We start from the raw sequence: 24480 nt of genomic DNA on the forward strand, positions 1-24480 counted from the left end.
GCCGACATAAAGTTATATGTGTAAATAAGATATGTAAACAATAAGTCTTGGTTTTTACATGTATAATTTATTCATATTTTATTATTGTTATATCTAGTTTTTGATCTTCAAGTAATCCAAAAACCAAATAAATTCTAATTCACTAAGCTATGGCGAACCTTTCATGTAACACCCTGTATATGGGTATGTAATCCAATAAGTATTAAAAATTCATTTCAAGCCGAAGAATCATTATGTATAATTGTAAATAAATAATAAGCATTCTAAAAACATAAACAATATTTCATTCGGAGTTGTCATTGTCAACACACAGAGATCCATAAAACAGACGACATATCATTGAATCATTTTTGTCAAACCTCTCGAACCACATACTAAATTTATGGTTTTGCAATCATTTCACTTCACATTCTTCAAAAATAATTGAATTTTATTAAGGCTTCATATGTCGAGCAATCCAACCAATATATTTTGAAACCCTCGTGTACACTCCAGGCCAATCCTTAATTCCACAAGGAACAGGACCATACGACACTATGCCTGCAAGATACCAGTTAGAATCTCCATTTTCGTCCACACTGATGGACATCAGAGGACCTCCGCTATCGCCTCTGCAAGAATCTTTGTTTTGTTGCCCGCCGGCACACATTTGTTTTTCAGATATTTCCTTGCTTGCTTCAGTATAGAGAGCCTTACAGTCAGATTGTGGTATTACAGGTACCTGAAATAAAACAATGATGAAATGCTGGTTCGAAATTAATCGCAAGTCTTTTTACCAATAATTTCAATTTCACACTGCTAGTCGCTTTATTTTCAGTCTGTCCCCAACCAGCAACGGTTAAATTCATTCCGCTGTAAGTTTTTTTCCTTTCTTCTTGGAGTAGTGGTAAGCAAATTGGTTGAATATAATCTGTGAAGAAGTTTGTTCGATTAAGGAAAATAATAACTCAATAGCATGCAGATTCGAAGAATGAATGAAGAATTTCGCATAATTAAGATGATTATTATTATCAACTAAAGGATGTAATTAAATATATTCACTCTAATCATGAGAGCAGGGAAATTCTTCGAGAAAAACCAGATTTGTGCAAAAAAAGTCAATTTTTTATGATGGTCAATGGACTACCGACGAATTTTAAAAAAATTATGAAATCACTGCGCTCATTTGCACCTTTGTAGACCACATAACTGTTATATGTGGTCTCCAAGTTTACAATTGGCCCTAGAATAAACGAGAGCAAAAAAGCTCCTGATTTCAGAGTAGTGGTTTCCTAATTTCTTTTTTCTTCAAACCACTCAGCAAATTACTACTCACAGGTAGGTGGGTAGGTACTCGTTTTCAGTCAACAGAAAATAAAAAATCAAGAGGCCTAGTGTAGTTACTGAAAATTATTCTCGAAAATTTATTTTCTTATAATAATATACGTATGCAGGGAGAGAATGCAAGGTAGACGGTCGCCTAGGGCACCAAATTTCAGGGGCGGCATTTCAAGGTTGATCAACAAAAATCACATGATTAGAAATTCAAAGTACTCAATGAGATTTAATCCGGTCAGCAACAACAGGAAAGAGTACCGACAAATTTAATCAACATCAAAAACCATAGAAGGTGCTGTATCTCGCTTTATACTCATATACATATATCTAGATGTAGCGTACTCCCCTTATAGTGCTCTTTACAAGTTATTGACGTTAAAAAAATACATGCACTCATTAGGATTGGTCAAATTCGTTGCCGAATTATATTGCCATTTGGGGCGGCTTCTGGATTATTTTTCTTTTCAATTCTTCAATCAGAATATTCATTCCTCAGAATGAAATGCAAATGATACGAGAAACGATTTCATTTCACAACTTCCAACCTATTCTTCTTAAGAAATATCGGGAGTTTTTTTATTTCATACCACATTATTTCATTATATTAAAATGTTTTTCATTTTATATTTAATTAACTAGTGTTGGGCGTGGAAGCATTTGATTTTAAAATAATGGTTCATCCGCATCATCCGATTGTTTTATTCAGTTATATTGAAGAAAAAACGAAATATTTGAACTTTTTATGAGGTCGAAACTCTGCAGAAGAATCTGAAACTTGAATTCAATTCATGTATTCTATCATTATAATTCAGAAGAGCACGTCTTTATTGTTTATAACATACCATTTCTAAATTATCCATTCTATTTAAATCCGAATCCGTTAAAAATAATTTAAAATATATTTTTTCTTCCCTAAAATGCTTTTCATAAGGAAAGTGTGGAGTTTGCCACACTGATCTCTGACTACAAATTAGTTCACTATTATTATTAGTTCGATATCAATATTACTATTACAAATAGATTACTCTTGTTTTTGACAGTTATTCACTGTGTACCTACTCCTAATTTTTATATTTGTTCAATAGTATGAATTAATGTTCCATTGAAGGTAACTTATTATGAGATCCATTTTTTGTTGTTCTTTATCATTAATTTCACTTGTTGTCGCGCTCTGAATTGTGTATACAATGTGTCTCTCAAGTTGATGCCCCAAGGATAATTTTTTTATTTATTATACGACTTTATTGTTGTTTTCCGTGATTCCATTATATTTATCAGAAGAAATAATTCTTCAATAAGGATGTGATATTGTACTACATTACCTTTTTCCTTTAAGCGACTGTTATTTAATATTACTCAACTCACCATTAGATTTCACTTTTCTTTCCAAGCGTAACAAAGCAATATCGTGTTTTTGATTGTCATCCTCTGGATTATATTTCCAATGGGTAAGTTTATCCTCGATATTAACATTAATCGGCGGAGTTTTCAAGCAAATTGTATTGAATCCATTGAAACTGCAGTCCACATCTGAATCCTTATTGAATTCGCCCAATCGAACTGATTTCCTGAAAAATATTCATTTACTGTCAATGAACTATCTATTATCAATCGATATAAAAATTTCAAGCATACTATGGAATATAGAGATCTTTCTGCCAACTTTCAAGTCTTTACTCAGTTCCGAATTTAATTCCGATTGTTTTCATTTGAGGCCCATAAGTGTTGATCTTCAGTTTTTTCGATATATCATCCTATATCAGATTTCATTGTTATAATAGCAAGAAGTGCTTCATAATTCTGATGGATCAGTTATTGAGTGAATAACTGTTAACTTAAATTCCATATTGAATTTTCTATCATCCAAAATGTTATTTCTAATACTTACAGGTTCCGTTTCGACAGACTTTTCCCTTTCAAACAATGTGCAGCGGTTAAAACATATCTGTCACTGATTAGGACACCTCCACATCCAAATTCCTGTCTTCCATTTGCTGAAATAAGGATTGTAGTCAGCTGAAAAGTTGTAGTTGGATATCCGCGCAGATTAAAATATTCTGTATATATAAAATTTTATACATATAAAAAATATATATAAAATTTTATATATGAAAAACAGGTTGTAAAGACTCAAAAACAAAAATTTTAGGATTGCATTTCTTTTAGTGAGGAATTTTTTTCAGTAGCATTGTAACGAATGAACTGAATTCAAATGATTGTCATGTCAATTTTGAATCACAAATGGAGATAGCATTAACCCCCATCTTCAGAAATAGGTTAAAAAAAAATTCTAGGTGCAAAAGCAAGAACTGAGAAGGTATACCAAAATAATAGGTATACATATACAATATCAGAAGATTATGTTTTGGAATATTTTTCCTGGTTGCGAATGAGTGAAGAAACGATTTGAGTCAACTGATTTGAATCAAGATTAAGGATTTAAAGTTCTCTAATGAACGTAAAATTAACTAATCACAAAATATAATCAATGGTTATTTTGGTACTACCATTTCATCGATCGAAAATTGTGATAGTGAAGGAAATAACTCACGCAGTTCATATAAAAGTAGTGCCATCCAAGGAAATTCATCTAAATCTGTTTCAGTTCCACTCAAGATTTTTCTGCCAAGATCCAATCCACAATTGCTCGTACTGGGTAATAAATTAGAAGGCGTTGATGGTAGAACTTCATCATCCTCTGAAACAATGTATAGGCATCATTTTGAAAAAAGTTTGGATTCAAAATTCAGGAAAACTTCTCCATTCAATGTTTTATTTACTTCATCAATTGATAGATAGATTACAACATATATTTTTCATCACTTATCATATAATAGCAGGTGAGACTAAAATATTATTTTATTATATTATCAATTCGCAAATGATTGGGATTGTCTAGGAAAAAATTCATTTTTTTTTTAGATCGAACAGTATTACAACTATGATAACGAATATATTCATTTCAGCACACTCGTGATTGCAATATAATACAAACACTAAAAAAAATCAGGAAAAGGCAAGATTCAGAGCACCAGCAAAATTTTTGAAAACTCTTCAAGGTAAGCATTGAAAAGAAAGTAAACTACAAACAAATAGACAAATATGAGCCCAAATGGTCAACAGCATCTTATGATCAAGACTAAGAGTCAATTTACCCTTCTCAGCGGTTTTCATGATGTCCGTAATGTAGCAGTGAAAAAAAATAATGATCCAAGAATGTACTAGGATCGACAAAACAGCTAGTATTTTGGCATTATTTTGATAATAAGGAGGATTTTCAACTTACTTTCACATGGCTCGCTATCGAACATTTTGGAAATATACAAGATAGACTACTTTTCTCAAGCTCAAGCTCAAGTAGCTTGAGCTTGACTTGAAATCATCTCAAGTTCAAGTCAAGTAGTAGTTTTTCAATATTGAGTCAAGTATTCAATAAATGAAAAATTGACTTACTGAAAAAAAGCTCAAGCTACTTGAGCTTGAGCCAAGTAGCTTGAATATCAAGCCAATCCGTGAATACCTTGTTTGTTGGTTAATTAAATAATTATAATTTCAGAGATAAAGAGAGAGTTTGGGTAATTGTGATTTACCCTTATATCCCATCCTTCTCCACCCTTGAAGCATTTCAGGTTCCGATTCACCAAAAGTCAACCCTTTGACGTAGTTGCTCATCTTTTTTAATCGGAGGCGCATTTTTAGATCTCTCCTGAGCTAGTCAGCGGCCTCTGAGCGTAAGGTGGAAAATGACGATGATAACATATAATAACTAATAAGCTGATTCCAATATTTTTCAACAATTTAAGATGTAACATGATATTCTATATCATATCAATACGAGGGGAATTTTTCAGACAGATTCTCTGATCCCTTTATAATTCTGCTTGGCGCTGAACTACCTCTTTGAACAACTGAACACTACCAAAAAAAGTTTCAACATCAGAGGCAACCTTAAACTATCTTTCTCAATCATCGGCTATACATGGATGACAAATAGATGAAATTAATCTTCACAAATACCTTGAAATGAAACAAAATTTATTAATCAACCATAAATAAATCAAGGAAGATCTAATTACTGAGTTCAATAAAAGAATTAAAATATAATTCAAAACAAACCTCCACATTAGAAACATAACGAGAGCCATGAATACAAATACTTCAACAATGTTGATGACATTATTGACATCCAACATTTATAATTTTTTTTTTATGATTCCCGACTGAAACTATATAAGAATGATAATAACCTTTCAGAGTTACCATCGACTGAAAAATCAAACCAAATTTTCACATTTTCAATGTTAAAAAGATATGCCTGAATTATACAGGGTGTCCCATAAGTGGCACGTCACAGTGACACCGGAGGTAGGTCAGCTAAAGAGGGACCTAACCAGCCTAACATGACCCCAGTAAAAGTTGCATGGTTTTCGAGTTATTACCAAATTACGTTTTTTAGCGAATTTTCACCTTTTTTAACATTGTCAGGGTCAGAATTCTGCTGGAAAGCTCTCGAAGCTTATTTTTTTTGTTGTAATGGAATCTTAAATAGTTATTTAAGATGACATGAGTATGATTCTGTCAAAAAGTTATGTGGATTTCCGTAAATTAATGGATAAATCTTGATTTCAATTGCTAGCAAAACGAGAACTTCGACTTTGGACACCTGCTGTGAAAAAAAAATCCTTGAAACAAAACGAGCAAGTAACATCAACATACTTAACTAAGTTGAAACTAGGAACCCCGCTATCAGGTAATTTTGCCGCTTGCTATGACATTACATTTGATACCGGGCTTTGTTATTATTTGTTAAAGTCACAATAGGGAAAAAGATGGATTAGGGGAAGCGAAAAAGGAATATTATTGAAAAAAAAGGTAAATTAATCAAAAACAGACTTAACTTTCGATTATTTATTTAATTCTTAAATCTTACAGTAAATGTTCAAACTGTTTCCCTCGGACTCTAATGCATAAATGACACCGTTTTATAAAATTACGATTCAATTTTCTTAAACTAATTTCCGATATGGTCCGGGCTGCGTCGAATACGCGTTCACGCAATTCTTCCTCGCTTCTTATTGGTTTTGCATACACTTTGTCCTTTAAACATCCCCAATAAAAAAAATCAAACGGTGTCATTTATGCATTAGAGTCCGAGGAAAAACAGTTTGAACATTTACTGTAAGATTTAAGAATTAAATAAATAATCGAAAGTTAAGTCTGTTTTTAATTAATTTACCTTTTTTTTCAATAATATTCCTTTTTCGCTTCCCCTAATCCATCTTTTTCCCTATTGTGACTTTAACAAATACTAACAAAGCCCGGTATCAAATGTAATGTCATAGCAAGCGGCAAAATTACCTGATAGCGGGGTTCCTAGTTTCAACTTAGTTAAGTAGGGCATCGGTAAAATGATGAAAATACCTAGTTTTATGGGCATAAGATTCGTGTATTGTACCATTTCTAAATCTGCCTAAAATGCCCAATTTTTTTATGTTACTTGCTCGTTTTGTTTCAAGGATTTTTTTTTCACAGCAGGTGTTCAAAGTCGAAGTTCTCGTTTTACTAGCAATTGAAATCAAGATTTATCCATTAATTTACGGAAATCCACATAACTTTTTGACAGAATCATACTCATGTCATCTTAAATAACTATTTAAGATTCCATTACAACAAAAAAAATAAGCTTCGAGAACTTTCCAGCAGAATTCTGACCCTGACAATGTTAAAAAAGGTGAAAATTCACTAAAAAACGTAATTTGGTAATAACTCGAAAACCATGCAACTTTTACTGGGGTCATGTTAGGCTGGTTAGGTCCCTCTTTAGCTGACCTACCTCCGGTGTCACTGTGACGTGCCACTTATGGGACACCCTGTATATTCATTAAAAAAAATCATAACAACCTCTTCTGACTTAAAATATCATAAGACCTAATGTGCATGCGTAATCATCTATCAAAAAGGATGAAACTCATACAAAAACATTCTGCTTCATCGCTTCATGTCTATTTGTTTTTTCGATCATATTATTTGATTTTTATTTGAAACCCAATCTAATGAAATATCAAATTTTCATTAGAATATTCAACCTATCAAACATATTTACCTTCCATATCTGCTTTATCCATAACTTCGGTAGTTTCAGAGGGACAACAAACCTTTGGAACCTCTCCTACGAAACCACAATGTGAACGTCGAAGGAGGTTTGTGTGTACTGCAGAAATTGGTCTCTTCATCAAGTATGCATAAAGGCGCGTACAATTACGGATTATTATGCATTCACCCATTTCATTATTTGGAGTTCTACAATCACTATCTGTGAAAAAAAAAGAAATGAAGTTTATATTTTCGAAATGAAGTATTATATTACAAAAACGAAATGCCAAGAAAAAATAGTTTATGGGTAAATTCAAATATTTGTAATGAAGGGAAATCAAGGCATTATATAGCATCTACCCATTCAACACAAACTTGCAGCATTCCATTGCTATGTTGATAGGTTTATGACTGTCATCTGTCGCGATTGGAGCGTATTCATAGGAGATTTTTTAAATACGTGGTTTTCAAGAGAACAGGGCGGTATCCTGAGCGTGGTGCAGACCTTTCTGATGTTATGGAGGAGTTGAGGATATCCTCGTTACTTGATAGATATGAAGAACAATGTGCCACGTTCGCCCGTGGATTGTTAGCCAACAGGATGGACTCACCATATCTTCTATCCAGGATGCCTTTAAATGTGCCGAGACTAGCAGCGAGGTCGATACCAGTTTTCTATTTGCCTACGACTCGGACTAATATTTCTGAACGATCTCCAGTTAACCGTATTTGTAAAAGTGCTGATAAACTAAGAGTTAATGTTTTTGGTTGAGTTTCGGGAAGTGAATTTTCAAGTGGGTAATGCATCATGTTGATGTGTTGAATTATTTTTGTTTATTCTGCACTGTATTGTATATTAATTTTACCCTGTAATTGGGATATTCCTGTTGGGTAATAAAGAAATGTTATTATTATTATTATTATTGTTACTCAGATTTCATTTAATTAATGAATGTTACAACAGGGAGCTAAATATTTTAAAACAGATAGCAGTGATGAACAGTTACAGAAAGCAAATAACAGACAAATTAATCATCAAAATACCAAATGTAGTTTATGAACACTCTGTATAATTGATTGTCCGAATAGAAGACAATTCTCCACATCGATCTCTAACGTTTATTCATAAATTTTCTTATAAATTAACGAACATTCTCTGACCCTTTGTAAACATATCATTCAAAACTTACAATACGTTAAACAATAAAACAATACATTTAAATAATAACAAAGATTTGATTGAACCGGGAAACGTAGTGGGGTTTATCGACTTTCAAGCAATTCGTGTGATGCATTTTGTATAAGGCCAACTTTTAGAAAATTCAAAATCCATTTAGGAGAACACTTGAGGTACACTAACCCAAATTTACGGGTTTTTTTTATTCTGCTTAGCATCTCATACATTCGAATCATATGTTCGACGAGGACGCCAATTTTGGAATATTACACCTTGCAAAGAAGGGCCACCTGTTGGACAACTTGGAAAATATGGAGATTTTAAGGTGTTATAAAAATGGGAAAAATATTTCAAATGAACAAGTTGGTTATGCAGTGGCGACTAGTGACAGTGTAAGATGGTGCGGCACATCAGAAAAAAATATATAATTGTAATATACATATATGTTTCACGTTTACGGACAAAGTTTATCTAGTGGACTTTACTTTGTCAGTTGCATAATAATCATCACACAAAATTCTTTCGTCTTTCGTTGTTCTGCCGATACATATTGCAGTCGTGATTTACTTTATTAGTTATTTTTGCAGTTAGATTTCGCTTCATTGTTGAAATCTAGTATCTATGTTTCTATGTTTTTCGAATATGAACGTCCTGTGATAGAAATTGTTTTTGTTATTTGAACTCTCTAATGTAAGAAATAGTACTATCGCCAGGATGCAGAGTTTATTATAACAAACACAGTTGAACTAACTCAGTAAGTACAGGATCTGAGTCGAAGTGATACCAGTGAGGGCCGATTCGAAAGTGTGTGCAGTGCTGCCAACCCACTGAGCACAAATAAAGGTAGATAGAGGTTCGAAATTTAGGTAGATGTTGCCAAATTTAGGTAGATTATTTTTCCTTTTTTTTTAGGAGTTTTGAAAGAACTGAGTCCATAGAATTATACTTTATTAATGATAAATATTGATGAATTAATAAAAAAATATAAGAATTCACAAAATAAAAAAAATTTGAAAAACAAAGAAATATATTTATGTAATAATTAAAAATTAAAATTCAAATATATATAAAATAATGATAATTTTTCCCAATCACTCTTATAGGTCTGGTAATACTTTCTTTTCTTCGGTAATGGACCAAGACTTGTTCCTTCGCCTCCACTATCACTGGCACTCATATTTTCGATAAATTCAGCAAAAAACTTACCTATACAAAACGACACCTTTTCTGTTTCGTCAAAATCGCAATATCCCGATTCAGCAATTCTACTGAAGCAGCCTGCTTTAAAGAAAGTTGTTCTCTTTACTACTTGAACACGAAAGAATAAATAGTCTTTAAAAATTTCATTTCAACAGATGTGGAAAATTTGCAAGAAAACGCTTGTTGTCCAAAACTTTTATTATTTTAACACCCAAAAGGGTCTTTTATTGCTTCCCGACAGCAGCCTTCGATGCATTCAGGGGGTCTCATCTCATTCCTTTCGACGATCTTATTTTATTCTGTTTTTTTTTTTAAGCATAATGATCGATTCAATTAATCTGCGAGCAATACGAACCTATCTATTTTTCCTACGTACATGCAACCATATTTACTATCGCTATTTTTCTATCAAGCAAGTGCGTATTGAGGCGCAGCCATCGTTATTTATCAGTTTATTACCAATTTCGGTCCTTTCTTTGCATCTGTATGTTTCTGAAACTCCGCCGCTGATCTCCGGAGATCTTCGTATCCAATGGCGTGCGTAAAAATTAAGATGTGAAATCGTTAATAAGGAATAAATTTTTTTCATAGTCACGTTACCGGTAAAACGGTTTTTCGTTGATCTAAAACCGTAAAGTTCGCGCGGAGCTGAATTAAGGTAGATCGAGCTCAAAAAAGGTAGATAGGTAGATTAGTTCGAATTTAGGTAGATCTACCTAAATTTAGGTAGGGTTGGCAGCACTGAGTGTGTGTTACAGCGACGGTACCTTTTGGTACCTGCCCTGTAGATTGGGTTCGATCATAGAGACGCATGCACGTGATTGATTCTGATGATGTGCTTGGGTTTCTATGGTCTTACATGGGATTTGTATTAAATTATGAATTGCTGACATTCATATGGTTACTCAAAAATTTTCATGAATTTCGATGTTTAATAATGCGAAGATTTATTTTATTGATTTGACCTATAGAGCTCGCATGTAAGTACTGTCTACCTTAATTTATTATCATATTTTATACATGATTGTTCGAATTACTTGCCGCTTTGCAGCTTGAAAATGACACCATTTTAAAGGTCTTGAAACTAGTAGTTGAAACATTTAATATTTTGGACAATAAAGACTTTTTTTTCTCCGAATTCAATGATAAATCACCCACATTTTCTGCTCTTCAATTCAGTTACACAAGTTTCTCATATTTATTGTAGCTTCTCATCAAAAATATCAGTATGTTGGTTAAAATATGAGTTTCAACGGCGGAATAATTGAATAATGGTCTCTGTGTGAACCTACCCCTTCAGCCAACTAGCCCTTAACCTGAACTTTTGTTTTTAAAGTTACCGAGCTGGTTCCGAAAGGAGAACGAACATAGTATACGTAATTGACAGATTTCATAATTAATGTGAAAATGATTCATTCATTTCACTATCATTGTTATCGTGAATCCCTTTATATAACTCTAGGTAACCTTATGGAAATTTTTTCTGAGGTTTAAGTCATTGATAAATGTTATATTTAAGAGAGAATCCCACCACGTGACTGTTCGGTTCAAAACGAAGTTATAGATTTTTCTCTTACAACCACCGATTTTTATGAAGTTTTCACATATTTTTTTTCAACAATAATTATGTAATCTTCATTATAAAATGACAATATGAATGAGAAAATATTTTTGGTATCTTTTCGTTTCTCACAAAAGAATTGATGATTGTTCAAAGTAGAAAGCACTAATATATTCTCAAAATATTCGGGGAAAAAATAAAAAAAAAAAATTATTACAGAAAAGAAAGACTATAGTTTTGTGAAAAAAATAATCGATTGTCATACAGTGCTGCCCTCTACTTATATGTTTCGTAAATAGAAAAAAGTTTAAGTGAATGTACAACTTCGTACACCGTCAAAGTTTGGTCATCGCAGGAACGCCAGAGGGGAAATGATTGGGTACCTAATATTTGTCTGATACGCGGAAACCCAGGTGGTGGTAGTCCCTCTCAAATCTTGATTTCTAATGTTGAATATGTATATGACTTTGTAATTGTTTATCGCCATTAAATTAGGATTAGGTACTTCTAATTTAATTTAACAGTTTATATAAGTATTAGAAATGAATCCCCTTGGTTTAGTCTTTTTTAATAGAAGAACTGCCGCTCGATTGGGGACTGTAGAAATAATATCCTTAAATAATTTCTTAAAAATTTCGTAGAATTTCGACAGTTTTATATTGATATTTTGATATTCTGGACCTTTACTGACGTAGAGGCTGGAAGCTTTCGGAATGTGGACCTATCGCTGAATCCTTCGAATATCATGGACAGATCACATTTCAAATAAAGATGTGCTAAAGCGAATGCGAAAGAGCACGGAGAATGGATTCACCATCAAACAGCGGAAGTTTCAATACTTCGGGCACATAAAGAGAAATACCAAATATGAAGTATTACAGCTAATTTTGTGAAGCAAAGTGGAGGGTAGAAGGGAACCAGGCAGAAGGAGACATTCGTGGTTGTACAATCTCCGGAAACTTCGGTACAGCTTTTCAAGAACGCTGGCCAATAATAAAGCTTGCCATTATCCGGAACGCATAAGGTACGCCAAGAAAAAGCAATTCTGAAATTCTTCGGGGTCCGCACAAAATAAGTCGAAGGTCGGAGGATGGTTCAAATTAATGATGGAATCTCCGGAACTATAACAAGAACTACAGAGTTTATTTTTTCGAAATGACGAGCTACCTGGAAAGTAGTCATAAAAAATTAATGAAAAAAACGAGCTTATGACAAATCAGGATGTTTAAATTAGCAATGTAATCGAATAATTAGAGATACAATACGTTGAGGTTGAAAGAAAAAATGTAGAATACAGAGATCAGATCAACCAATAAAAGCAATTTTCTAGACTCTTGAACTAAATGGAATACTATCAGAAGTAGGAGAAGAAAACGCTCTAAGTATTAGTAGTAGTAGTAACAGTTCTTTATTGCCCGTAAACAAACAAATGGCCATCGACTAAGGTCCTTCAGCGTTCTAAGCATAATTTTGCTCGAAAAATTGAATCAAACAGAATGAGATTGTTTGTTGTTACAGATCAACTTGCAGAAAAAAAACCATGAGACCGAGGGTAATTTTTGATGAATTCTTTTCAAGACTGTGAAAAGAAAAATGGCCGTTAAAAGAAGCAGACTCGAACTATACCTTCAGCACGAGCATGACAAGTTCAAGGAGTTGCAGAGTCAAAACTTCCATTATCATCAAGAGAATTTGACTGAGTAGAATCAATCGCTCTTTAAAAGATGTTGTGAATTCAGTAGCAAAATTTACGTTTTTGCGAGTGGAGAATGGAAAATATTCATGCGGAAATCCGAGTATGGAACGATGTTTGTGAAAGACTAGATAAATAGCCTCAATTGTGTGCAGTAGTTCAAATTATTTCAAGTTAACAATATTTTACCAAAATGTGCAGGGACTGAATACGGAGTTTAGGGATTTCAGATTTTATAACCATGATATAATTATTTTGAAGAAGGCTATGACAAATGAATTTTTTTTTATCGGGAATTATTCGATGGAAATTAACGATGGAATCTTCTCCATGAACAAGGGGTTTTGAAATCAGAGGAAAAAGGACGGATTGTGAAATCCTTGTTGCCATGAAAATTTAACATTGATCAGTTTTGTGTAATTTTTTACAGTGAGCAGTTCACATACAGAAACTAATTATTGAGATTAGAGTACGTTCTGTTGAGATCCTTTTATTTGCTGTGTATATTTCGCCGAGGATGTCATATGGTATGTATTCTGTTTTTTGTGGTATCCATAAATAATTGACGTAAATTAATTCCAAAATTTTGATATTATGTTGGAGTAGTACCTTCGATTGCGGAGAATCTTAATAAAAAAAAATAGATTTTTTTAATTTTCTGTATATTATAAATCTGAAAGAGTTCGATGAAATACATAGTCGACAGATGTCTTGATTTGGTACTTAATAATGAAACGATTTCGGTAGAAAACAAGTGAATGAAAATCAAAATCATTCAGCTCTAGATTATGAACCCAATATCTTGCACTCAAAGAATTTATTTAGCTCTAAAACTTTCAATGAAAATCATAATTTTTCAAAAACTGCTCCGTCATCGAATACTGAAGGCTGTACGAAAGTGCAAATTTTGAGGATGTTCCTGGATGATATTTCATGATGTTTTCCATGAGGTGTTGAGATAGTTGCAGCATAAAAATTTATTACAATATGTTACCCACCTTGGTTGGATAATATAATTCTATCTTATTCGAAATGTGAAAGGAGCAAGTTACAATTTCCTGTGAATTGAGTGAATATCACTAGCATGTTTCTTTAGGTCATAACAAAATTTTTAAAAATTCAAATTAAATAAATGAATAAACGATTTTCTATGTCACTTTCGGACCTACAAGAAGAAAAATCGAAGTGATCGGTTGAAATCCATTGATATCGTCACTCTAATGTGTCTGAAAACTTGAAAATCACCTGGTCTTGATAATATACACCTCCACATATTCAGAAAAGTTGTTGTAACCCCTCGGGGTGATTTTGAACTTGATAATCAGAACCGGGTTGTGTCATAATTTGTGAACATGTTTGAGAATTTGTCTTGGAGTTCATAAGAATTATATTTAAAATATAACGCTATTATACAAATTCGGAAATATAGGATATTCAACGTTATTCCAGAGAATAGTAATGTTTCATTGGAATAGTGCAACAATCGAAACATCTCCGTGAAACGATATCGAATGAACGAGTGTCATTCTTGAGGGCTGGGCTGCGGCTTTATAGTCGAATTAGTCGCTTCCCAACCGTCGGATGTGTTGTAAGACCATATCGGTTGAAAATCAAACATATTTCTAGTAAATCGAAATGTTTATATTTATCTCCCGAATATTTTTTTTTGTTGAGAAATCAGACAAATTTGGTTTATTGGCAAAAATTCCATCCTTGTGCCAAAATAACAACTATATCGAATCTCCTCAGAGATATGAGATTATCTCTTCATAATAGATTTGACAATTGTTAGGCTCAACAAGGTAAATTATTGGAACATTTTTACTTTATCTTTTTAATGTGAACAAGATATGACGCAAGAGCCTATACATATGAGTAATACAGTGTGAGTAATACAGAATCATTTATTATTTTAATTTCAAATCAGTTGAAAGAACCCATGTACTCATTTTCCCAGAGAAAATTATTTGTGTCATTCATTGTTGCAAATCAAATCCTCGCATATAATGAAACAAAATCATCATAATCATTTCAAACCGCAAGTTTGATCATCCCCACTGCGCCATTGAAACAGAACACCCGTTTATTCTATATCATATCGCGCAGATATTCTGATTGTTGCAATGTTCCACTGGACCATTAGTGTTCACAGGAATAACGTTAAATTTCCTATATTTTCGAATATATTATCCTATATTATCCTATATGTAAAAAATTGTAGGAAAGTTGAGTCACTTGCATGCGAGGAACGACATGACATGGTTTTATGGAAAAAAAACTACGGTTGCGATTTTGATTGCTTTTTCAGAATGTCAATGATTTTGTCAATTGATTCTGGTGGATATCATATAATCAGATTTTGTGAAGACATTTCAAAGTGTAGGTCATAACGTACTTTTCCTTGGGTCTCACCTAGTGGGAAGGAAACAGTATACGATATTCTGGGGAGTATATTAAAACACCTTCGATACATTTTTAGGTGTATCTCAGGAAAAAATTTTGGAACCTGTTCCTTTTTGGAGTTTGATGAACGACCTAACAAGTATTTTATTCGACTTATGAATTATGTAGGTATAGAGAAATCAAAGAAATTAATGATTGCATCCTTCTTCAAGGTGACGTTAATCAGGTTTGGTTATGGTCGACTGAAAATAAGCTCTTTTTTGATATATCGTTTTCCAGAAACGTTCACTTATGAAAAATTTATCTTAAGCATTTATTATATTGAGAATACTCAAATAAACCTGAAAACTGACATAAAGGATCTGGAGATCATTATCGATGACAAACTGACTTAATCCATGTCCGAAGTTTTGTTTATGAAGCATATAGAATCTACTTGGATTTATTGTCTGAGATACATATCACTTCTATGAACAAGGGGCTATTGAGAACCTTTTTATGTCTTCAAAATATTCATCTGATCCCCGGTTTATGTAAATTCTAAAAACGAAATAAAAAGTTCAAGCTATTTGCATGTTTTTCATATCGGTATACCACATAAAACCCACCTTGAAGACTTGAAGGCGCAATGTAGTTGGTAAATTGTTTATACTAGGAAGCATGGATGACCAAGTCAAGTGCCATAATTATTAGCTCGCTTTTAGTTTTCTGTACCCTTAAAAATTTAAAGAAACTATATTCTACCGCATGTCTCTCGACCTCAGTCGAATTAAAGCTGAAGCTGACAATCTTCTCTTAATAATGTGGATCTACATTTTGAAGTTGAATAAGGAATTAAGAAGACGCATAAAATAGCTTTTGTTGTTATAAGGGGATCCCGTTTTTTTTAAGAGTCATTGAAAATTTTCCTCTTGAAAAAAACATAACTTTTAATTATAACTCAAAAACTCATAGAAAAATGATTTTTTCAGCATAACCGTTTATGAAAAATTATACCTTAACATTGCCTTTTCATTTTATAGTTAAAGCATCGAAAATGTGGAAGTTATGATGGTCGGATGAATGAGAAAAATGAAAATTTCCGTTTATATTATGAAAATGAAAAGAATATAACGTGTGTTCATTCAAATTCGTGGTCAAGAGTGCTGTGGAGAAATCAGAGTTGATTTTCAGTGATTACAAGTAATGCTTAATCTTAACACTTATTTACATACTTCACATCTGGGAACTATATACTATTATACTAGACTATCCCCACCGGCTCCGCAGGGGTGGTGTAACTATTGAAATGAAAATTGAACATAATATATAATGAAAAAAAAAAAAAAATAACACCCATAATAAAATAAGAAAGAATCATTTTCGCTTCAATTCAATCATATACTTTCTGTCAGGCAACCCAAAATACATCCTTCGAAGTATCGAATGATAATTTGTGATTATTCGCTGGGTCGAAGAAAGGAGGAATGTTTTTTTCCGTGGGATTTTTTCGAAAATATTTTATTGTAGAATTCTCTAATATTTCTACCCTCCAAAACAGAATACAAGAGAGAACCAATTGAAATTTTTTAGTGACATAAATTTACTTCAATACTGAATTGTGTATTTGACTTCAAAGCAGAGAATATTGCAACATTCAAATTTGGGATTTCATTTTTTTTTTTTTTTTTGATATTCTGCTTGAATCTCTTATGGATCTGATGTTGCTACTGAAGCGATATTCTGCACGATGCTTGACATTGCTCATTTTTCAAATACGCGCAAAATTTTATTTCGGTCGTATCTGTTTTTTTCTTTATATTTCTTTCATAATCTATGTTTCTGGTTCAGCTATCCACAATATTCTGCACGAAGCTTGCATTCTATTTATATTTCTATTTACATTTATTCAAGCACTATCTCGACCCGTATGAATCTGCACGGGTATTTTTTGTTGAAATTTCTATAGTTATAATAATATGACCTGCTAGAAATGTTCTGGGGAAATAATTATTTCATAAATTCTCAGAACTCAGAATCTCAACTTCGTAAGTCTTGTTGTCGGAAATATTGAATTATTTATTAGTTAGTCTTCTTGAATTTTCTATGCTTCTGGTTATGCGATTAAGGAGAAATTTTATTCAGATCATCATGTTTCAGAGGCTTCAAATCATCATCCAAATTTTCATCCCGATGGAATTTACAGTTTTGAAATGAACTTTGAACCCATTCTAAAATTTTACCCAATGTGCTCAACCGCGAAACATATCTGCAAATTTCAATAGATTTTTCCGTTCGAAATTTATCGTGTGTATGGCTGGTCAGGAAGAGAGAGAGAGAGAGAGAGATGAGTTGAATAATTGATAGAATGAATCATCTCTTTCATTCATCAAACCACTTATAATTTCATGTTTTTTACTGGAATTTCACGTCATCACGGTCTGATAATATATTGATATATTCATGTAAATCATTGTTAATTTTCCATGAATGAATGAGCTTCAATTTGGAATTATCTAATTAATGATTATTCGTTGTACCGACTATTTTCAATAAGGATTGAATTGAAAAAAATGGTTTCTAAAAATATCTAATGATGACACAAAAAATGTTTTTGTGTGTATATAAATGAAAACGTGATAAATACTTCCCATATTACAGCAACCTCGAGATATATGCTGAAATGAGATGAAATGTGGTTTCATGGAAGAAATGAAAAGGGAATAAAAATATCTATTGAAGTCAAAATGGCAATTTTATTGAAACAATATCACAGCCAAAATTTTCAACTGCCCCGAGGGCGTTATTTCTACGCCCTCGGGGCAGTTGAAAATGCAGTATCAGGAAAAGTTTTATTGACTTCATTAATACTCGCGAAAAAACAGGTGAAGGACTTGCAAAAGAAATCGTAGAAAAATTGATCGCTGATGGTTTGGATATTAAAAATGTAAGAGGGATGTCTTATGATAATGGGGCTAATATGGCTGGAAAATACAATGGTGCACAAGCAATGGGGGTAATTAACCCCCAAAGATTTCCAGAATATAAAATTCCAGAATTCGCAAAAATTAACGAATAATCATTTAACGCTTTTTTGAAATCGAGAAGGCAGTAAAAAATCGGATCCTTTATCTACGATCTATGAGTTTATTATCGTTTTCAATATTAGTACTTTTATTGAACTACGAGCACGTCATGTCCGAGGTTTAATATTTTCCTTTATCTATCCGCTTTGTCGGTGTCGGTCCTATCTGCCATCTGTGTTTTTCGCATGCGTCATCGGTATACACTTTTTTTGTTTTTTGTATCGCCTGGTGCTTCAATATTTTTTTCCATCGATATTTTTGGGCGCCCCTATGAACCTTGCGCCCGTGGCAAGTGCCACTTTTGCCACACCCTAGATACGGCACTGAGTGCATTATTTCGGAAGTGGCCTTCTTTGAAGGCTAAAATTTAAATATTTCATTAAAATTATAAATGATTCCATCTTGATTTTCGATGCAATGAAACAATCATTCAAGGTAAGTTGAATTTTCGATTTTGCCTTTATTAATTCAGCAAACAGGATGGTTGTGAGTTTCAATGAAACTAAACATCATATCAGAAATCGCGAAAATTTCATAGTTTCACCAAGATTAACAAATGCAATCAGTCGCCGATTCTATACCTATCTCGCTTGCAATTTATATCACAAATCAAATATTTAGGTACAGTTTTTTGTCTTCACTGTAATACAAGGTTCCACCTTTTGATAAAAACATTAATTTGATGTATTACAAATGTATTGCAGAAATTGATTTTTCTTTTTTCTCGATAACGATTGCAGGTGCGTGAAACTTTCAAATTTACGAAGAAAATATAGAAATCATTTCATATATCAGAATTCACCAAGAGCGGGGTGGTTAGATCCCTGACAAAATATCTCTCTGTAGCTTTTTACAGTCACTCGGCATATTGAATCGGCATATTAACGCTCAGCAGTTCGTAAAAAAAGAAGCGTTTTAGTATACATTTCTATGGAAAGAAGTCTTATTTTGACCTGAAAAATACGGCGCTGAAATTTTGAAACTGAATTTTGACATACCTCGTACAATATTTCTGCTCGAACAATTTTCATGTTTTACTGTCATGATAACTGGCTAACCTACTAGTATATTTCAGAAAAAAGATAATTTATCATGCCCCAAGCAGATCGTCATTTCGCAACCGAAGAGTATTGATTGAACACGCAAAGTAGCTCCCATTAGATCGAGTATTTTCTCATGGATACATTTAGACCCAATCTGAATTGCTCTCACTAATAATTACGTTAGGAATGTTAATTATATATTGAATGCAAACATCTGATAATGTGAAAATTATAAGACTATTATCTCCTATTATCCTCACAATCAGTAATACTAAATTGTTCAAAATCGACGTTCCATAAATGAGAGAAAAGTAGAATCGGTTATAAAAATGAGGAATCAACTAAAAATATTATTTGATACCCATTCAACTTATTTGTAGTGAATTATTACGTACATGAAATCTAATTCTACATGATTGATTTTGCTAAGAATTTTCAAAGCTCCTAATAAAAATTTGAAGTACGAGTAACATAACATCATATCTGTCAATAGAAACAATCCTCACCTAAATCTGTCATGCATATTAAGATTAAACTCAACTTGAAATTCCTAACCTAAGTTAACTTTTCTTCTGATTGGGTAGGTTTTCATATTGAGCAATTTGGACATGTCATAATTGAATGAGAAATGATGGCAAAACATATGATTCCTCATTCATATTCTACTTTCAATTCAAATAAGAATAGAAATGTGAACGAGCAAAAACAATGAAACTGATAGTAAGTATTAATAATAATAATAACATACTTTATTTCCGAATGAATGTCATGGTCATTATGGAAAATGTCAAAATGACAAAATGTCAAAATTACAAAATTACAAAATTACAAAAAAAAAATTTCAAGAAATATTCAATTCTACAAAATAACAAAATATCAAAAAAAAATCTTCAATTATGTTATAACATTTCCCCAGAACAAAATTTTTGAGTTTTTCATAAATTTTTCATAATTTTGAAGTTTTTAATTTCTTCTTTATATTTATTGAAAATTTTCACTCCAAGGAATAATGGCGATTGCCGCCCTATTCGATACTTAAATTTGGAGAGTACCAAATTTTGATGATTTCGAATATAATATCATCCCCAATATTTGAAATGTCAGAAGGATGGAGCTTCAAGAAATCACCGAAAATTAGTAAATGCCACCCACAATATGCATTATTCATATCAATTTAACGTTTTCAAATCAGACCACTGCTGAAATAAACGAATTATCAGAAAGAAATTCCCTGAAATATGCTTCATTTATTAGGCCAATTGAAAAGTTCCCGGTCTGATGCACAGATGGCGCTGGTCGTATTAAATCCATATGACTTTTAGTTAGTAGGTAGTGTAGGTACCAACCTTCAAACGATACAGGTCAAATTTTGACAGCAGTGCGATCATTAGTTTGTGGGAAATTGCGTCATGAGTTTAGATACTTTTGTTATTTGAAAAAAAAATGAAAAAAAAAAGAATTTCGTGTGCTGATAAAATATTGATTTTTGAAGAGAAAAATACAGTTGAAGCAAAATCATGGCTTGATGAAGAGGTTCCGGGGTCTGCACCAAGAAAATCAACCATCATTGATTGGTATGCTAAGTTTAAACATGGTGAAATAAGCACCGAAGACGTCGAACGCAGTGGACGCCCAAAAGAGGCGTTCACCGACGAAAAAATTAAAAAACAATTCAAATAATTTTGAATGACCGTAAAGTGAAGTTGATCGAGATAGCAGACATTGTGAAGATATCATCTAAACGTGTACATCTCATTCACTAATATTTGTACACGAAAAAGCTGTGTGCAAAATGGGTGCCACGCGAGCTCACAATCGATCAAAAGCATTAAATTACCTCCAAAAGGGCCAAACCGTCAAAGTGATTATTATCTAGTGTTATTGGATCGTTTGAAGGATTAAATTGTTATAAATGGCCTCATTTGAAAAAAAAGGGGCTGTTTCATCAAGACAATGCGCCGTGTCACAAATCAATGAAAACAATGGCAATATTACATGAATTGGGCTTCGAATTGCTTCTGCATCCACCGATTTGCATTTGCCAGATCTGGCGCCCAACAACTTTTTCCTGTTCTCAGACCTCAAAATAGTGCTCGCTGGAAAGAAATTTAGCACCAATGAAGAAGTAATCGCCCAAATTTAGGCCTATTTTGAAGCGAAAGACAAATCGTACTACAAATATGGTATCGAAAAATTGGAACATCGCTATAACTGCTGTATCGCCCTCGAAGGCAAATATGTTGAATATTAAAATCGAATTTTGCCAAAAAAATGTTTTACTATGGTAGACCGGGGACTTTTCAATTGGCCGTTATAACAACAATTTTTCATTTTATATGCAGAAAATGGTTACATTGAAGAAATAATTTAATAGTTGACTGTAACATGTAATGTATCAAATATTTTTATGACAAGTGCGAACAAAATTTTTTGTGAAGCATACTAATAAAAAATCTGTATATTGAAAAAAAAAACCGCAGAAGATGCATGTAGTATTAGATGCATACTGTACTTCTTCCATAATATTCAATGGTAAGAATTTGCCCAGTAGTTCGTTGTCATTGTTCAAAATCCAAAAATATTCAACTCATAAAATCTTCGCAGTTTTGCCAACTGAAAGATGAAAAAATCTAGAATTTCTTTGGCAGGTTTTTTTTTATATAATCAGTTATTCTCTGACAAAATGTGATTTCGAGATAACTATTCCAAATAAAAATAATAATTTCAAAGTATCAAGATCAAGTAAAAAACTAGTAGATTCATAAAATTAGGAATGTGAGATTTCAATTTATTATTTGTTGATACAAAGTCTGATTTTTGTGTAAAATAGACTCAAATAAATAAAAAGTCCAGAAATTTCGACAATTGATATTTCAGGTTGACTAGTATATTCACGAAACTTATAAATTCAAAAAAAATTTTCATCGTTAACAAATATCAAAAAAGGAAAAAATTCTTGCTTGCAATGTTTCTTATCGGGTATATTGCACCGAAAACAAAGTGAATCATAACAATTCATCAGAGTTGAACTTGAATGATAAGGAGGTTGGAAGCCCTATTTTCTATTGTAATAACTATACTATCTATAGCACATGAATCTGCTTGAGATATTTCACGCAATATATTTAAATATTCGAAATTTTGAAATGAAATGAAATTATTAGTATCTGGTAATTTCACCAATGGTGATTCAAATATCATCTTTTGTTATGATTGAACACACATTTAAATGGTAATGAAAATTTTCACTCACCAGCCAAAACTCCGCAGAAATGAAGAATCTGAAGTAGTAAACACAAATTAAATAACTTCATATCGAATTGGCAATAAAACAGTCACTAAAGAAATTTTTTATTTATGAAGTAGCATGAGTTGGGAGAGAATGCGTTCCTCTAGTATTGTCAGAGGATCTCGTCTTCTCGACTGCCTTGAAATTATAATCCAGTCTGTAGAAAACTCTATGGTTATATGTCCTGCAAAATTATAAACTCTAACAAATTGACAGTGTCATATGAAATGTGAATAATCTTGAACCTGATATCAAAGTGGGAGGAATTCCATAAAGAAGAGATAACAAGATACTTGCTATCATTTGTGTTGAATTTAAAGAACTTTAGATTCATTCATACAGCAGTTTATTGCGTTGCATATATGAATAAGTACCTCTATTCAGGTTTTCGGTATATAAATTTCATATTGCTCTCTGTTGATATTTTCGATTATTCGCAATGGTTTCAAACGAATTCGTAAGCAAGTTCAAGAATGTCGCTTATAGATGACTACCTCCTATTATAATAACTAGACTATCTATAGCACGTGAATCTGTTTCAGACAAGTTTCACAATTTGAACATTCACATATTCAAAAATTTTAAAAAAGTTGAAATTTTCTCTACTTCATGGATTTCACTGAAATGTTCATTTATCTCACAAATGAGGTTTAGTATACTGATGACGATTCTGAAGTGAAATTGAATTCTTTCTTGCTTCCGGCCATGAATTCGTTAAAGTTCGCAAGGAAAACCTGGAAAATTTTTATGCTAGATTCGGCCCTCGAATGCCGCAATAAAGTTAATGGGAATAATACAATTGTGGATTCCATAAATATGGTCTTAAATTTTTTTTTCTGTAAATTTCATACCTACATATCCGATTAAATTTAGCAACCACCTAACCAGAGTCATAAAAATTTTAGAAGAAAAACAAAAACAATCAGTCAATATTTTCATGATCACAAAACAGAGTTGAGATGGTGTTTATATAAAATAACAATTTCAAGTTGCAAAATATCAACATAATCATATCATAAGAACCACAGAAATTCATGCAAAATATGGAAAAAGACCTAAAATTGCAGTAATCGTAGATCCAACGGTTTTGAGATTCTGCAAACGAATATTTGTAACAAAAATTTCAATCTTTTGTGGAGATCGCGTCATCAGAATCATAGAAAATTGAAGCAGAATATCGAAAAAATGGCAGAGCACTTACGTAAAAACAGGATTTTTAGAACGCTTGTTCATTCTTGCAAACCATTGATATATCAATACATGGTGGCCCAACGAAAATTTGACTCCCCCAAAACTCAAAAACAAAGAATTTTGAAAAAACAAGTAAGCTTCTGTTTTGAGGGAGAAGAAATAACATCATGAGTTTGTTCTGAAAATCCATCCCATGGAGTTGGCATCAACCCCCACATTTTTTGAATAGGGAAGTTGTTTATGCTCTGCGCACAATTCAGTTGAAATTTTTAAAATCTATTTATACTATTATATTATTATATTATATTATAGTATACTACTGTATACTAAGAATTAATGAAGGAAAAAATGGATTATTATTTTTTATTGCAAAACAAAGCGAAAAAAATGTAAAAACAATAGGAAATATTATTTTTTTGTATGGGACATTTGAAAACAATTCCGCAAT

At 32.4% G+C, this 24480-nt stretch overlaps 1 protein-coding gene across 2 annotated transcripts; it reads right to left on the bottom strand.

Annotated features, from left to right (window-relative positions):
* On the bottom strand, positions 1 to 23035 carry LOC123671483 (CLIP domain-containing serine protease 2-like). Of its 2 annotated transcripts, XM_045605356.1 has the most exons (8): positions 22806 to 23035; positions 22633 to 22635; positions 7421 to 7630; positions 3869 to 4015; positions 3206 to 3311; positions 2683 to 2885; positions 777 to 910; positions 1 to 721 (listed from the first exon to the last, which is right to left on the bottom strand). In XM_045605356.1, exons 1-8 carry the CDS (start codon positions 22864 to 22866, stop codon positions 434 to 436), a joined length of 1152 nt encoding a protein of 383 aa, XP_045461312.1. In that variant the 5' UTR covers positions 22867 to 23035; the 3' UTR covers positions 1 to 433. The 2 variants fall into 2 exon arrangements, with proteins under 2 accessions (XP_045461312.1, XP_045461313.1); XM_045605357.1 differs by lacking the exon at positions 22633 to 22635 and having other exon boundaries at positions 22806 to 23034.
* Positions 23036 to 24480: the final 1445 nt, after the last annotated feature.

The sequence above is a fragment of the Harmonia axyridis genome, chromosome 1 (genome assembly GCF_914767665.1).
Source record: "Harmonia axyridis chromosome 1, icHarAxyr1.1, whole genome shotgun sequence".
NCBI lineage: Eukaryota > Metazoa > Arthropoda > Insecta > Coleoptera > Coccinellidae > Harmonia > Harmonia axyridis.